Source organism: Mytilus trossulus, chromosome 7, assembly GCF_036588685.1.
Source record: "Mytilus trossulus isolate FHL-02 chromosome 7, PNRI_Mtr1.1.1.hap1, whole genome shotgun sequence".
Taxonomy (NCBI): domain Eukaryota; kingdom Metazoa; phylum Mollusca; class Bivalvia; order Mytilida; family Mytilidae; genus Mytilus; species Mytilus trossulus.
The window spans coordinates 72166881-72184118 of NC_086379.1; the positions used below are offsets into that span (position 1 = coordinate 72166881).

Genomic DNA, 17238 nt, shown 5'->3' on the forward strand with positions numbered 1-17238 from the left:
TTTTGCAGAAGGTTCAATACCACAAAAGGAAAGTCAGGATTGAGTTTGTGGATGATGGTCACAACTGTTAAGGAATAAGGGGCTCAAAACAAGCATTTTTCTAGTTTCAGGATAATAACTTGTGTATAAATATTTCGATTGCTCTGAAATTCTACCACAATTAGAAGGTTGGATTAAATTTAGGGCTATAGGGCTAACAGTTTGGGAATTAAGGGCCAAAACCAGCATTTTTCTAGTTTCCACACAATAACTTGTGTGAAAGTGTATGGATGTCTCTCGGGTTAATTGACCCAAAGGGGGATTTCAATAAATTGGGAGGGAAGATTGTTAGTTTACAATATTTTTAAGGGATTCATTTTGTTTTCAAACTTTTTAAAATTTAAAATTTTTAAAAAGTTTCAAGATGAAATCTTCAATTGCACACTGTGACAGTATTGCAAAATAAATTTGTAAGACCTTTGACCACATTTATTTTCTGTCAGAAACCTATATTATGTTAAATTTGATCACAATCCAAATTTAGACACTCACAGTATCAAGCTAAATATTGTGTTCAAATTTGCACCAACTGTTCAGGGTTCGACCTCTGTGGTCGTATCAGACTACTCTCAACGAAGCATTTTATTTGGAATGATTGTAATGTGCACATGGTTTTCATGCAGGATTCATCTGAATTGATTCCAGGTCCATGGTCCATTGTTCAATGTTACATTTTAGTTGTTATGTCCTCTTCTAAGATACAATAAGCATTAGGTCAACTATATCTAGGTCAAAAATGTATGTCTGGTTGGTTCATCCATAGATGTATAGAGGTAGTACATCTATGGTTCATCTTAATTTTAACTCATTTCATGGATCATTGGTCAATGTTAAGTCACTGGTTAAGTCTGTTTGTTTTTTGTTGTTAAACTTTAAGCAGTAAATCAACTTTATTTGATGCATGGAATGACTGTAAGGTGCATGTAACTGCCTGTCTTGCAGGGTTCAGCTGACCTTGGCCTCACCTTCATGGTTTATTGGTTAATTCAACGTTCTCATGATTTGTTACTTGTATACTATAATCTATAGGACAACTATATTTGGTGTATAGAATGATTGAAAGAGGAACATATCTGTCTTGCTTGGTAAGTTCGACCTTGACCTTCATTGCTAATTGATAGTGTCAAGTTGAAGTTTATGTGATCCTTATAGTAAAACCCCAAGACCATCAACACAAAATAAACCTTGGTTAGTAAAGCAGTTTGTGCACATTTTGTTTACCCTCAAAGCTACATGCCCACAGGAACATATATATATATATATATATTGACGTACTGTTCCCAGATGTTCAGTAGAAACAGATATTCTCAATATCTAAGCCTTTAATATCCCCGGGCCACAGTGCAAGTATTGAACCCACGACCTTCCTCACTTTTTAAAACCAGTTTTATAGTTATTGCCCTTTGAACTGTTCCTTTTTAATCCCAGTTTTTAGCTGCAACTTGAAAATTAATATACTTGTAGGTATTGCCCTTGAAATGTCCCTTCTCAATCCCTTTTTTAGCTGCAACTTAAAAATTAATATACTATATTAGGTAGAAACGATTAAAGGGCCATTACTCATATATAAACCATCCACGTATATTTCATAACAATCTTACAAGAAATGTAGACCGGAGAGCGCTAATCCATGACGCAGTTTTCGATATAACTTATATTACCAAGGTGCATTACTCCTTCCTTTTTCAGCACCGATTTATGACATTCTGATATAAATCTTTCTTATAAATTTCTTTTTTTTTTTTATAACAAAAATGGTACACGAAAGAGCGCTTACACTGCCGGGTGGAATGAAAAACAGACGCCCAATATTTCTGTGACAAACAGTTGTGGAATGCAGTTACAAATTCATATACATTTGCCGTTTTACCATTTTTCATTTTAATATCCTGTACTAGGCACTTATTTTACTTAACTACTTCCTCATTTTGGAGCGTTATCATCCCAAAGGACCAACACAATAACCAATGAGAGCTATTGTCATCCCCACTTGTCTTCGGATTTGGAGTTCATTTCCCCCTTTGTGCCCTCGATTAGTTGTATTACACTTTATTATATTAATTGTTAGGCGATTTTTTTTTTAAATTATTTGCCATACGAGTAAAATATTTTAAGTATACGTGTACGAGACAGCAACCAAAGTGTCATGTTACTGCATTTTATCTTGTAAATTGTAGTCATTGAGTGTGCAGATTGTAGTAAAGTATTTCAGAAGCCCCCTTTCAAATGTCTACCAAAGAACATGTATATTTAATAATAAAAAAAATAGTCACATATGCATTCCACGATAAATGTACCAAGGATTTACAAACAACCAAACATATTTAGAGGTCAGCATAGTCTTCGTCAATATACGCAACAACTCTTCGAGGTCAGTCCGTAGGTGGTCTGTCGCAAGGCAAAATTTCTGTCCCTATCCTATTTACCCTCATTTTTCAATGGCAGTCCAAATTTCCCCGACCATTATATATGCATCCTTGATGGCCTCTTTTATTACTACCTACATATTGTATTTATTGTTAACTTGTTCTCGTCCTGAACATGCATGACATATTTGCCACTGGACGTTAAGCAACCAACAATCAATCAATCGTCAATATACAAGTATCTATACAGTATTTCTAGCTCTAAATCGTCCAGGGTATAAAACTGATCGATCAAGACTAAATATAAGTTTGATTAACTCGTGTTTTATCCTTTTGCATATTTTAACTGATCGATGGTTACTGTTTAACACCATCTAAACAAGATGATCATATGACACTTCGATTAATGAAGATATTTTTAAAAGCCTCTCTAACTGATTATTTTACCAGATGAATCCAAACCATGCAAATATTTTTCAGGATATGTACATTGATAGTCAGTGACTGCAAATTGCTAGTGAAAATATTCGTGTCAACGTTAATATCATAGTGCAGGAGATAGAATAAAAAAAAATATAGCGATAAAAAATTAAATGTCTACTAACATGCAGGGTGCAATGTTATCCATTTTCTGTATTTGAAAGAAGAGATCGGATAGATGGAAGCTCTTTCATGGTCTTTGTAAAGATAAATCTCTATAATTCTCAGACTTAGGTGCACGAACAGGCTTGACATTTTGTACGGACACTAAAATTGTCTATTAAAATTGAAGACCGTATGTACGTTGACCTCAGTGAAAGGTGTCTATACTTGATCTATTTGTATAGGGAAGAACGGATGTTGACCTTTATGAGTCTTCATGATTTTTTTTGTGTGTCCGTAACGTATATCTGACATCTGGTTTTATTCTTTACCAATCTTCTTTTATCAATATGAAGCACTGACATACTGAAAACATATAAACACTAAATGTGTAATCTCAAGAAAAATTAAATATAATTCATTGTTCTTCCATTACTTGGTGCATTTTTGATTCATTGTCTGTGTGAACACACAAGGCGAGATAACTCAAACATTATTTTCCCAATGTCGTTAATGTGATGTATAGCGCCGCTAATTTGTATGTGCGTGCGCGCGCCAATAACTTTGATGTGCGTGTATTTATTCATTTTTGAATTCTTTGGTTACGCCATCGCATTGTAAACAGAAATATTGATGTTGACGACCAACTAGTTAACAGATTGGTTTTTATGTTCGGCAATAGATTTCAGTCATAAAGGGTCAATGTTATTTCAACATGGGAAGAAAACACAAATTGTCATATCAAAATCTGTCGACTAGAGATCTTAGAGATCTGCTCTTGGTTTGAAAAGGATGTTTTTCTGTAAATTTCAAATTCACATTTTTTTTTATAATTTAATCTTGAAATTTCAAGTTTAAGATACTGTTGTTGTATATTGAATAATAATTGGTCAAATAATTAGAAACACATTTATTTTTGGCAACAAGCAAAGAACAAACGCTACATAAAATGCATTGTTATTTTCGATTTTTCGATTTACCAAATTCTATTGCAATTTACCGTACATTGACTTCAACTAGAAGAGTAGTTTGCAATTATGGAGCTCTTAAATTCAATGTGCACTCCTTAACCCTTGTAAAAAGGGGGATGTGAAGTTATAATATAGAGCAGATTCAGAGTATAAGGCTTTCATAATAATAGTATTGATCTGATACGCAAATAATGCTGGGTTAGTTTGATTGAAAACTTTGAATTTTTCTGACAGAAATATGCATAGGAGAAGAGGTGGTTTCGATTACGTGTAACACGATTTTTTTTTGTTTCTTGGCTAAACACGTCAAAATTCTCATGCATGGTAAAATTCTCTGTTTTAGATCACTTAAGTTTTCGTCCTTAACCCTAACCCTAAATCTTTAATCCTAACCCTAATCCTTTTAAAATAAATGTAAACATTATCGCAGAAAAAATTGAAATAACAAAAATACCAAATTCAGAGGAAAAGTCTAATCTGAAAGCTCTAAGCAAATGACCAAGTGAAAAGCTCAAACACATCGAACGAATTGTTAACAACTGTCCTGACTAGGTTTAGGCATTTTCTTATCATAGAAATGTTGGATTAAACCTGGTTTTATACTGATTACTGTGTGGTATGTTTCACTATTTTATTCACTATTACTATACATGCCGCATGGTATCCCAAATTAATAGATTTATAGCGAATACTACCATTTTTATGTTCAAAATCATTATGGATTTTTATGTTAGACGATTTTTCAATTTCAGATGAGGAATAGTGGTTCTAGAATATTCCACATATATGGTTAATACCACTACGTGAGTAAACAATTTCACAATATTTTTTGAAGACCCTCTCTCACTGCGAAAATAATCTTTGTCAATCTAATGAACAATTCTATCGTCGAAAATGCAGATGTGCCGGCAATGTACCTTTGTTTGTATGGAATTTTTGTGAAGCTTAGGTATCCAATTAAAACACAAGGTAAGTCCCCCGATTTGCAGGCTGATCAATGTAATGTTCATTGAAGCCATGAAGAACTTATGATTCGCCAAAATCTCGTCCTTGTCAAATAATATGTTTTTGTATGAGGGATTACATAAGTGCTCATTTATTCCTACCACTTTTATCAGACACTCGTAGTAGTAGTAGTACGATTTGCATACAAATACATAAAGGCAACAGTAGTATATCACTGTTCAAAACTCGTAAATAGATGGACAAAAAAATAAATCGGGGTAACAAAGTTCACTGAAACTAAAACTGAGGGAAACGCATTAAATATAAGAAGAGAACAACGACACATTGACATTAAAATGTAACACACACAGTTCTAACGGACTAAGCATTAGACAAAATCCGATGAGAATATCAAAAATAACATCAAAACCAAATATATAGAAAAATACCGCGTGACACGTCTTGTAGTAATTTGAATCCACACTCAGATATACGAGAAAACAAACGACACTATGGATACACTACGTTAAGGGGGCTCCTGGGTATAAATCAAAATTTTGTTTCTTATATAGGATTTCGCTATATTTTTTTATAAATGAACTGTATCATATACCTAAAAAAGGAAAATGAAATAAAAAATGGGGTCACCGTTCGTTTAAGCTCGCAATCTGCCTACGGAAGAAGCATACATTTTTGTTAATGGCCTTTTTTTTCTGTTGATCTAATAAGAGGAATAGAGGTAATATCGAGAGAAAAAAACTAATTACAGAAATCGTCTAAATTTTACTTTGGTGGCTTGCTTGCTAGCTGAACCGTGAAGTCATTATTATGTAAGGTATGCTACCAACTCGAATAATTCAAGCCCTTTCCGTGTCCGATTTTCTCCCACACGAGCCTTCGTAGATCAGCTGAATAGAACAACTGAATTATTCGGGTTAGGTATGCTACCCCCTTTCGAAGTAGCCTACTCCCAAAGACGAGTAGATCGGTTATCAGTTCATTGGCGGATCCAGAGGGGGGGTCCAGGTTTTTTTTTGGCCGATCAATGCATTTGAATGGGGACATATAGTCGGACCCCCCTTTTTGTCCTGTGTTGGGAACCCCCCTTTTTAAAATGGCTGGATCCGCCCCTGCAGTCGGACTTGTCTATTCTTAAAGGAGTGTAGGTAACCTAACCTAATAATGACTTCACGGTTTAGCTAGCAAGCAAGCTAACCAGATATATAACCTTTAGCTACACACTTAATGAAATCGACTGTAAAAGGATTTTTCTCCTAAAGTCAGTTGGTAAATTGTGTTACTTCGTTTAATTACGAGCACCTTCAATCAGACTATCAATATAGAATCATATTCAAAACAGTGTGGTCCTGGCCATTGATTGACGACCTTAATTATCCCATTGACTGTGACAGAATAGGTGAACGTTTGTCTGTAACGACCATTGCTCACTTCTTACTTATTATAGAATTTAAACTGTGGGGTCACCAAAGGTTCTTAACGCCTTTAATAATAAAATAATTCGAAAAATTATTCACGAATAACCTTTATGTTTTAATTTATATTATTGATATAAATCAACACATCGTATTATTCCGGATTCGTTTTTCGAACTGCTTTATTAAGGTGTTGAGAACCTTTGGTGACCCCACAGATTCAGTGTCTTTAAAAAGTACATAGTGAGCAGTGATTGTTACCGACAAACGTTCACCTAATCTGTCCCAGTCAATGGGATAATTTAGGTCGTCAATCAATGGCCAGGACCACACTGTTTCGAATATGATTCTAATGAACTGAAACACATAAATATTAAATTGTATCTAAACATGACGAAGAACTTGATCAAAACCATGTGACGAATTTCTAGAATAATGTCAATCGCTTGTCCAGATCATAGCAAGTTTCTACAGCCCAACTGCTGAGTACTCCCTAAAGTTTGATTTGTAGATATAGCCTACGATCGGTGAGATATCATAATTTTGAAGTAATTTCACTGATTTAAAGAAAGAAAGATCATTTATTCAAAAGAATATCATGTGCATGTTAGACAGTCAAAAGCTTTCGAAAGATCTAACTGTGAAGTACTATTATTGCTGCTTCATACACGTATGCAAAGCTATTATCCAACCTTCAAGGAGTAGCAGCAAGGTTTGTCTGACGTGCATGACCTTTTATAAATGCACATAAAAAGCATGAAATATATTTAAACAAAAATTCAGTTAACTGTCCGGACATTATAAGTTATTATGCTTTGACCAAACTAACATGGTTATTTAGACGGTGTCGAAAAGTGTTGAACGGTGAGGGCGAAACGATTTCTGATTGGCTACAGGCACATGTTTTGTAAGAAGGTTTCTTCTATTGGTACAATTTGATTGGGTTGTGTACGGCGAACATGGTTATTTAGCAGATAACAAGGCAGCCAATAGAATTCAAGTTTACAACTGCAGAACCACACAAAACCATTTCATTTACTTTTAAAAGAGTAGATAAAATGATTACAGTTCTATAATTCGTTTTATCAATTAGATCGACTTTTTTTCGATCCTTTGTGTCGTGATTCGACCTGAGCTTCTTTAAATCTGTAAGGAAATCCACGTGTTTCCATAGTACTATTAATAAGTGTTGTTATAAATAGTATAAATAAAAAAGAAGATGTGGTATGATTGAATGAGACAACTCTCCACAAGAGACCAAATAACACAGAAATTAACAACTATAGGTCACCGTTCGGCCTTAAGCATTGTGCATAAGGTTGATAACATTTGGCTGAGGCAAACTAAAGTTAGAGAATGGAAACGAAAAATTCAGCATTTTTTTCTATTTGTAAGGGGCATAACTATTTAAGGGTAAAACGGTGACCGGTCACCAAAAACTCATACTTGATCTGTGTTTTGGGATAAGCAGGGTGTATAATATTTTTAAAATTTGGTAGCACTCCACAGTTAGGTGTGAAGTTTCGCATTTTGGCCCCTGTGGATTTTTCAAATATGAGAGCTAGTGTGCAATAAAATTCATTTTTGGATAGCTGAGTATTAAAATAGCCTTTGTATTGGGTTTATATGAACATCAAGGTTATGTAATGTATGTAATATAGGCTGTTTTCTGTATGACAGTCCGTATTTGCATGTCCATACCATACATTGGTCTGGCAATTATTGCAATGTTTTTTTCCAACTTTTTATCGCACGAACTTTGTGATTGGATTTTACGAAAAAATGAGGCGAAAGACACCCAATTTTTATTTGATCATAAGGAAGATTTAAGAAAACAGTTTCTAAAAAAGTATCACTCAAAGGCATTGAAATTCTAGTTTGATCCAAATTTTGGGGGGATATATGACATGTTCACCCCCCTTTTTGCAATATTCTATGGTAAATAAATGCAGAATGTTGCCATGGATACACATGAAAGGAATTAACTTTCATCCTTTTAACTTTTGAAAAATTGAATCTATGGAAGATACTGATTACATACATATGCACATGTACAACACAAACAGTTAGGTTAATGTATTAGAAATCAAGGAATAGGAGATGATAAAACATTTTGCGGCTCATTTTTAACTTTATTTTCTAACTGTGGAGTGCTACCTTTGGTTGAGGCAAACTAAAGTTAGAGAACGGAAACAAAAATTCGGCATTTTTTCCATTTGTATATATAGGGACTTACTTTAGAACGGTAAAAAAATGACACCACCAAAATTCAAACTTGATCTGTGTTTTGAGGTTATAAGCATTGTGCATAATGAAAATGACATTTGGTTATGGTAAACTAAACTTAGAGAATGACAACGAAAAATTCAGCAATGTTTCCATTTGTAAAGGGCCTAAAGGGCCTAACTATATATATATAGAGGGGTAAACGTGACCGGTCTGTGTTTTGAGAAAATCAGCATTGTGTATAAAATTAAGTTTCATAATATTTTGGTTAACCATGTTAACAGAGGCAAACCAAACTTAGTGGATGGAAACAAATTTAGGGACGTTTAGACGGATGCACATACGGACAGGGTAAACCTGTATGCCCCTTCGTTACAGCGGGGTATACAATTACAAATTACAAAACGAACAAGACTTTTATTCCAGTTCTTCATCTTAACAGTCGTTAGAGGGTCTTCAACAATGACCGAATCAGTCATATCCTACAAAAAGGTCAATACGGCCCCTAGCATTGGCTTATAAGCGGTACTTAAAGTATTGTACTTTGAATAAATGTAACAGTCGTAAAATATTACACCAAATCTAAACATAATACAAGCAAAACAGACAGACGGACAGACCCGTTAATCAGTAGGGTTACATATCAAAACTGCACAAAAAAGTAGCAATTAGATCTACAGAGGCGGATTTAGAGGGGGCCATGGGGCTCGCCCCTCCCCCTTTTAAAGGGAAAAAATGTTGATTATGTATGGAATCGCTGAAGCATGGCCGGAGCGGGCCTCCTCTTAGGCAGTCAGTGGACCCCACTTATAACGTTTCTGGATGAGTCACTGGTTTAAGAACAGTTTTCCTGAGGATACTCTAAATGACCCTTTTATCACAGTTAGGAACTACATGAAGTTGTTATTGAAATGTGTTATAAAAACTGGATTGACATACAGTTATTTTAATGATAATCAGCCCCTTCTTTATATTATATATATATGCGTTTTGTTTAAATATACTTTTTCACTCTTTTGGTCTTTTGGAAAATGTTGTTTGTGCTGTTTTTAGACCCTTCTACAACGAAATTTGTTTGACATGCACACGTATAAAAATTGCGGTTTTTAGCCAACGCAGTCATAGGTTTGAACGTAGTTTTCAATTTAGACTCGTTTATATTTTTTGTTTGGGCATGTATCATATTTTCCCTCCGGTTTATATGATCCGTTCATCCTATATATTGACTCTTAAAATTCAAGAGTTAATCTAAAAATGAGGGTACTTTCTCTAAAAATGAGGGTACTTTTTATATGGCCTTCCAAATACCGTTTAGATCCCTAACATCACTGAATTTAAGAGACATTTATTGTCGAAATCCAGATATGGTGTACTAAAGAAATATTGACACCGAATGTTTGTGGCACAACATCCTGTCCACAAGTTAACAATTTTTTTTTTCTGTGACGTATTAAATTTATATTAAGATCCATTTTGTTACATCTTGTGATCAATTTTATTTGGCAATCGCCAATGGCAGTCAGCAGGGTTAAAGAACATCAGTTGTTCGACCTGTTAGTCAAATGCATTTTGTTTAAATATACTTTTTCACTCTTTTGGTCTTTTGGAAAATGTTGTTTGTGCTGTTTTTAGACCCTTCTACAACGAAATTTGTTTGACATGCACACGTATAAAAATTGCGGTTTTTATCCAACGCAGTCATAGGTTTGAACGTAGTTTTCAATTTAGACTCGTGTATATATATATATATATATACGTACGTCTGATATATATATATAAAACACGTTTTTCTGCAAGCATCAAAAAATGATAAATTGAAACAGCAGCCTCACACTAGACTATGTGAATAACGATTTTTACTTTAACCTACATATCGGTGATTCCATCGGTCTTTTGATGCTTTCTTCTTATACTGAACCTGTATACTTTAAGACCAGAATAATATCGAAAAATAATTAAATCAAAACCTGTGTTTAAGATTAAGACTTGAAAGGTATGGGACTGAACTCTCAAAAGGCATGATTTTGCGTCATTTTTACTAGAGCTTCAAAGACCCCTCGCGGACTATATTTTTCCGACCTCAATGAAAACTATATCATGTATATAGAGTATATAGTTATGGCACGGGCCATGTGAGCTCCTTCTCAAGTTCTTCTTTCGGGTACAATATAATATTAACCTCTTTGAGTGTGCGTATATGAGTGTTAGTTATGACAGCAATGATCAAAAACAAGGTGCATGATACATGTACAAATCTATGGTGCAGGAACAATGTCATCCCAGTCGACGACAGGCATGTATTTGTTATAAGTTTTCCTACGGTAGGAGCTAAGTCAAACCCCGTGTTATCATGTGTAAAGAGCTACATTTTATGGATTATTTATTTAATTAACCTCACATAAGATCTCCTTTGCATTTTTAAGTGTATGCTGAGAGAAAATCCGTCAGAAAAATGCAAACGGATTAAAATTAGATTCTTTTTAAATTGCGGGGACCAAATTCCAACTTGACGGGTTTGAAACAGTAAACATAAACAGTGTTAGTAAACCCGTTTTCTCATACCTAGTACGAGCCTGCATTTCCGCACTGTCCATGGCCAAGGCAAGTCAAACAAAAGTCTTTCAGACGTTAATAGAGGACTATAGCCGTTTCTCGTCCCCATTCAGTATCAATACGGCTGCAGTTCTGGTTTGTTTTATCCCTTTTTTCAAGTTTAGAAAAGTTTATTTGCAAGACAATTCTTTATGAAACTAGAAATTGCAGTGCCAGTTTTCATAAACGGAATATCTGTACTGCAAGAGCTATATGGTGATGCTCGTTTGTGATTTGTTTTGAAACGAATGTATTTTTTCGTGGCCTAATTGATGTTTAGACATTTTAGTTATCTCCCTTAGTTCCTTGTTTTCCGGGTTCATTTTTAATCCCGATGCTGAATGCGTGTGCATATCTTGTATTTTAGGACTTATAAGCTTAAGTGAGAATAATAGCTTTCTTGAGTGAAAACAATACAAGAACAAAGAAATAGACAAATTATGTATTTTCCTTTTTGCAAGACTCTGTTGATCATTGGTTTATTTGATCACGTGATATTGTAAAATTAAAGGTCGTGTGCAAAAGCGTCGGTTGACCCAGTAATCCTTTGAAGAAATTATGGTAAGAATCGACTAAAATCAGACATAATTAGACAACATCAACATTTGTTACTTATGTAAAGCTATTCATTGCTGTATAATGTACATTTTAGCTGTAGATTTCAGCACGATTCGCTTCTAAATTCGTTAATTTCTTGCATTTTAGGCTGGCGGTAAAGCGGGAAAAGATTCAGGAAAGGCCAAGGCAAAAGCTGTTTCTCGTTCCCAGAGAGCGGGATTACAGGTAAGAAATTTGAAAGAATTTTGAATGAAACTTATTAAAGTGGATTATGAAATGAAGATTTATTATCTATTAAAATCGTATGCCATTTATTATATTTTCCTTTATTATTTATTTTATATGTTTTTGGTGTTTATTTCTAGTTTCCAGTTGGTCGTATTCACCGTCATCTGAAGAACAGAACAACAAGTCATGGACGAGTAGGAGCTACAGCAGCTGTTTACAGCGCTGCAATTCTCGAATACCTCACAGCTGAAGTAGGTTTTATAATAAAAATAATAAGAAAATGTAGTTGGTGATTGCAATACTGGTATACCATAAAAATTTTGTACCAGTATTGTAACTTTTTATTAAAAAAACAGCAATACTGGTACATTACTGATATACCAGTATTGTAGTTGTATTGTTGACTAGACTATATTGAAGATCAAAGGGAGATTAAATGATCTCAAAAAGATTATAGAGGATAATTGTGAAATCAATTAACAACCTGTTAAAAGTCATTAATATACTGGCACAAATAAACAAAGGATTATTGAAATAAACTCAATTAATATCATCATTATTATTTAAACAATTGCTAATAATTTATCATATTTCTTTACTTTATTTAATTCAATATACATGATATAGATAAAATAGAAGAAACGCTTAGTAATTATCTGAGTAAATATTTAATAAATTCAAGCAAATTATTACACTCTTATATTAAACACTGTAAATTCAGCATTTACATGTATGCCTGGCCATCAAATATTTTGACAGATATTTAATACATGTATACCTTTTTTTTTGTACTAAGGTCATATTGTGCATTTCTTTCAGTTGTCTTTATTTTCTTATTAATCTCTCACAACAAAAGATATCAATTATAAAATTAGTTGCTGTATAGGGGAACCTGGTTATAATCCTTACCTTACCTTACCTCTGTATGTTTAACCCCCTTTGTAGAGGAACCATACGCTAGTATGTATAACTTGTGATCTTTCTTATATACAGTGATGCCTCCACCAAATATGTTGCAGTGCTGAGACTATTTACACAGTGAGATCCTACCCACACACAATTATATTACAAATCCGTTATCATATATTTATAATGTTTCTGTGTTGATTTAAAGTCAAGTCACATACTTTTAGAGAAAGTCCACAGAGACTGAATACCTAAATGCCAATATAGGAAGGGGGAGGGATAGCAGAAATCACATCAGAAGAAAACATAGACAATACCAATGATGATAATAGTTTTTTTTGATACAGAAGCTATTACAGAATTAGTGTCAATATAAAATTCACTAAAATATAATATTGAGTCTTGGAAAGAGAGAAATGGAAGAAAACATAGAAGAAAGTAAAGAGTTTGTTAAAATGCTGAGTCAGAATGGTTAAGAAAAAAACATCAGAAGATTTGAAACTTTATTTGATAATCACAGTGTACCATCAATGGCATTATCAGTTAAACACAATCGTTCCTAATAAAATTGTCATGTCATATGCTAATTTCATTATGCATATATGTGACACTTTTAATAAAAGATTAATTACCTATACAGTTTATTTTAAAAAAAAAAGCACAATACTGGTACAATACTGGAATACAATACTGGTACAAAAATTTTATGCCAGTATTGTGGACAATACTGGTATACCAGTATTGCGATCACCAACTACAGGAGATCCAAGAAAAATACTGGACAAAAGAAACTGGAGACGAGGGGGGGATTTTGGGTACGAAGATGTACAATCTTAAAGATAAAATTACAAATACGGACTTGATGAATTAATGATTTGAATTTACACACAGTTGCCAGCTTACTACCCACTTACAGTTTAATGATATATACATAGTAGTAATGTGTCCCAGAAAAAAATAGCCTTGGACTTGTATACATTCTTCTGTCCCTGTTTACAGATATTCTTAACTTTGTTTGTTCTGTATATCTATTTATATTTTCTATATTTGGGAATTTTATGGATTGCCCTTTAAATTATACTTTAAGGCAGGTTAAAAAAAAAAGTGGGGGGGGGGGGCAAAATTATGAATCATTATTTTTGTTGATATTTTCTTCTATTGAGTTTTAATAAAAACTGAAAAACTGTTATTTTTTGTTTTAATATAAATGAAAATTTGTTTTATTAATAGAAAAAATGTATTTAATTAGCATCAGAGAACATAAGTTACTTTAATATGGCTTGTGCAGTAATGTTTCATTTTGAAACTTGTGAAGTTTTGTATAACATACTTAGATGATGTATTTTGTATTCACTAATTGAGAAGTTTTACAAGTTCCTTGTGTTTTGTTTGTTATACTTCAAAAAACATCAAAACCACAACACACATAAGCTATTAACATTTGGTTTCAATTGTAGACCAAACATAATGATGAAATTCAAAGCATATAGAGTTCAGTTTTCAGAGGTTTTATATCATTCATGAATATATAGCTAAACTTTACTAAGGTCCTTCACCTGTTGCTAAGTCACTACTGTTGAATGGAACTCAAAAGGAAGAACATAAGAAATGTGTTCCATTTGATATGTATTGTGTATATAATTTTATAAAATAAGTATTTTCTAATTAAAGGTACTTGAGTTGGCAGGTAATGCCAGTAAGGACTTGAAGGTAAAGCGTATCACACCTCGTCATTTACAGCTGGCTATCCGTGGAGATGAAGAATTGGATTCCCTAATCAAAGCTACTATTGCTGGTGGTGGTAAGTATTCTATAGTTTATATCTTAGGAATGAAAAGCAGCATTTTATTCCTTAAAGATAATCAGAAATATATATTGAATTATCTCCCTTTCTACACTAAAAAAAAATACCAATGTGTCTTTCATGAATATTTTGATAATTTGACCATAAATTGACTAATTTGTTTTTTAAACACAAATTTTCAAGAAAGTCTGCCTCTACAGGTAATAAATATTTTCATGCAGTATTTTACATTGAAGAAAATTGACATCTTAAACCAAAAGTGATTGTCAGAATGCAAACATTTAATAGATCAATTAACACAAAAATAAAATCATTGGATTAACACTTAAAAGTATACTGAAGTGTTATGTTTACATTGTGATAAATAAATACATTAATTTTTCTGCAATACTTGTTAAAAGTTTTATCATTTGTAATACATTGAAATCATGTGGTTTCAAGGAAATAAGTAATAAAAATATAAAAATATTAATTATGCTTAAAGTTTAAAAAGTGAGAAAAAGTATAGAAAAAAAAAGAACATGACTTAAGATTTTCAAATATTCAGTGTATGTACTATATAAGAGTAGGAATAGATATTTGTCTAACCTTCACAAGATATAGAAGCTCAAGATTATATTAATTGATACTTGCAAGTTCTTCTTACTATACAGCATTTCCAAACAAAAGCACAAATTTGTCAATTAACTTCAGCAATTGGCAGTCATACCACACCTTTTTATATCAGGTTAAATGTGGTTGAAGTCAGCAGTATTGATCAATATATGTCCGACATCAATTGAAAGTTCTAATGTTAATAAGTTTGATTGTGATAATTTTCTCTTTGATTTGGGTAGAGGTAATAATCTTCTAATCATTTATTTTTCTTTCTTTACAGGTGTCATTCCACATATTCACAAATCACTCATCGGCAAAAAGGGATCACAGAAGACATAGACTTCTCCTTTAACCAGATCTTTTAATCTCTTTAAATGTTAGTGTATTCTTAGAAGATTTTTATGTTTGACAGCATATATTCATTATCACTGTTTGTTGAAGATCCATTGAACAGTTCATATTTTGAGAAAATTGTTTTATTTTGGTTTTAATTTTCCCATATTCATGTTTGGATACATTTTTAGCATTCATCTCAGACTCATTAATGTAATAAATGGAGAACAGTTGTTAATTCAATGTCTGTGTAAATGTTTGTTTTTAACCTGTGAAGCAAATATGAAAGGAATTATAGCTCACAATAATACTAAAGTTAGTGTTGTAAATAAACTTGTAAGAGGAGTTCTTTGTATTATTGTTTTATTATGTCTCTTTGATGAAGGGAGACATCAAAGTTAGTAGTATTTCTTGTTCTTCTAAAGCCTTTTCTAGTCTGAAACCTCCTTATATCTTCATTGCAACTACATGGAATCTATCGTAGTCAACTTTAAAATTTTCAAAGATATTCTACTTTAAAACCTGTACCAAGTTCAACCAATGGTTCCTGCCAACAATTTACAAGGCCATTATAGTACAAATAGATGATTAATGGATTGTTTTGTATTTGATATGAATATAAGGAGATGTGAATGTAAGCAATTATAGGCAACTGTTCGGCCTTCAACAATGAGGGAAAAAAAACATTGTATAGTCGGCTATAAAAGGCATTGAACTTTAAAAAATGGAAACAATTCAATTGAGAAAACAAAAATGGCCTTAACACAACAATCTATGCAAAACAAATATGACTGAAGTAAACCAATGACTACCACTGAACAATAGAATTGAGACTTGCATATAAAGAAGGTTGTTGTTTTTTTTTGTTTTTTTTTTGGGGGGGTAACATGTTTGTGAACTCCCAACCTTCCTCTTACCTGGGACAGTGTTGTTACAGCACAAAGTTACAAACTATTAAATTCATTGGAACTGGCTCAACTCATCAGACCAATACGAAGCAAAATACCATTTAACCAAAACACAGGAAAAGACATGAGTACACTTACTGTTACTAGCAGCTAGGTCTAAGCCAATTACTATAAAAAAAAAAACATGCATACATCTTTTGTGGATAGTTGTCTCATTGGCAATCATACCACATCTTCTTTTTTATATGACTAAAATATCATTCTGTACACATCCAGCATTCAATACAAAACCACTCTTAAGCACTCTTGGTTAAATAATGGTCAGTTTTTATTGGCAACGGATTATGAAGTACATATAGTGAATTGACGATCCTAGTCAATTAAGATAGAATATAGGGGATGGAACTCACAACCCCAGTTTCGACAAGCTAGTGATAACTAGCTCAACCACTTGGCTACTGAGATCTTTTACAATAGGAACAATGGTTTACTATTACATGTTGTGACTTGAATGGAGAGTTGTCACGTGGGCACTCATACCACATATTCTTATATCTAGGAGGATAAAATGCTTGTCAAATATTTTGAACACCATTTTATAAAGAAAATCCTCCAGGATAAAAAGTGCTCTCGGAATGCCCATTTCAACCAAAATTGTCAGATGATTCTTTTAGGATTTTTTTTCTATACTGAAATCTATATACTGAACTCTATACACAGCAATTTTCTGTAATTCAGGACGTTAAATTA

At 33.0% G+C, this 17238-nt stretch overlaps 1 protein-coding gene across 1 annotated transcript; it reads left to right on the forward strand.

Moving 5' to 3' along the window:
- The first annotated feature begins 11460 nt into the window (after positions 1 to 11460).
- LOC134725735 (histone H2A.V) lies at positions 11461 to 15926 on the forward strand. The gene is made up of 5 exons (XM_063589782.1): positions 11461 to 11715; positions 11860 to 11937; positions 12078 to 12191; positions 14518 to 14647; positions 15528 to 15926. Exons 1-5 carry the CDS (start codon positions 11713 to 11715, stop codon positions 15584 to 15586), a joined length of 384 nt encoding a protein of 127 aa, XP_063445852.1. The 5' UTR covers positions 11461 to 11712; the 3' UTR covers positions 15587 to 15926.
- Positions 15927 to 17238: the final 1312 nt, after the last annotated feature.

What these genes read in the sequence shown, in the direction of transcription:
- LOC134725735 (XM_063589782.1), top strand. An exon ending in CCCAGAGAGCGGGATTACAG is followed by an intron (nt 11,938 to 12,077) that starts GTAAGAAATTTG and finishes GTTTATTTCTAG; the next exon opens with TTTCCAGTTGGTCGTATTCA. An exon ending in TCGAATACCTCACAGCTGAA is followed by an intron (nt 12,192 to 14,517) that starts GTAGGTTTTATA and finishes TTCTAATTAAAG; the next exon opens with GTACTTGAGTTGGCAGGTAA.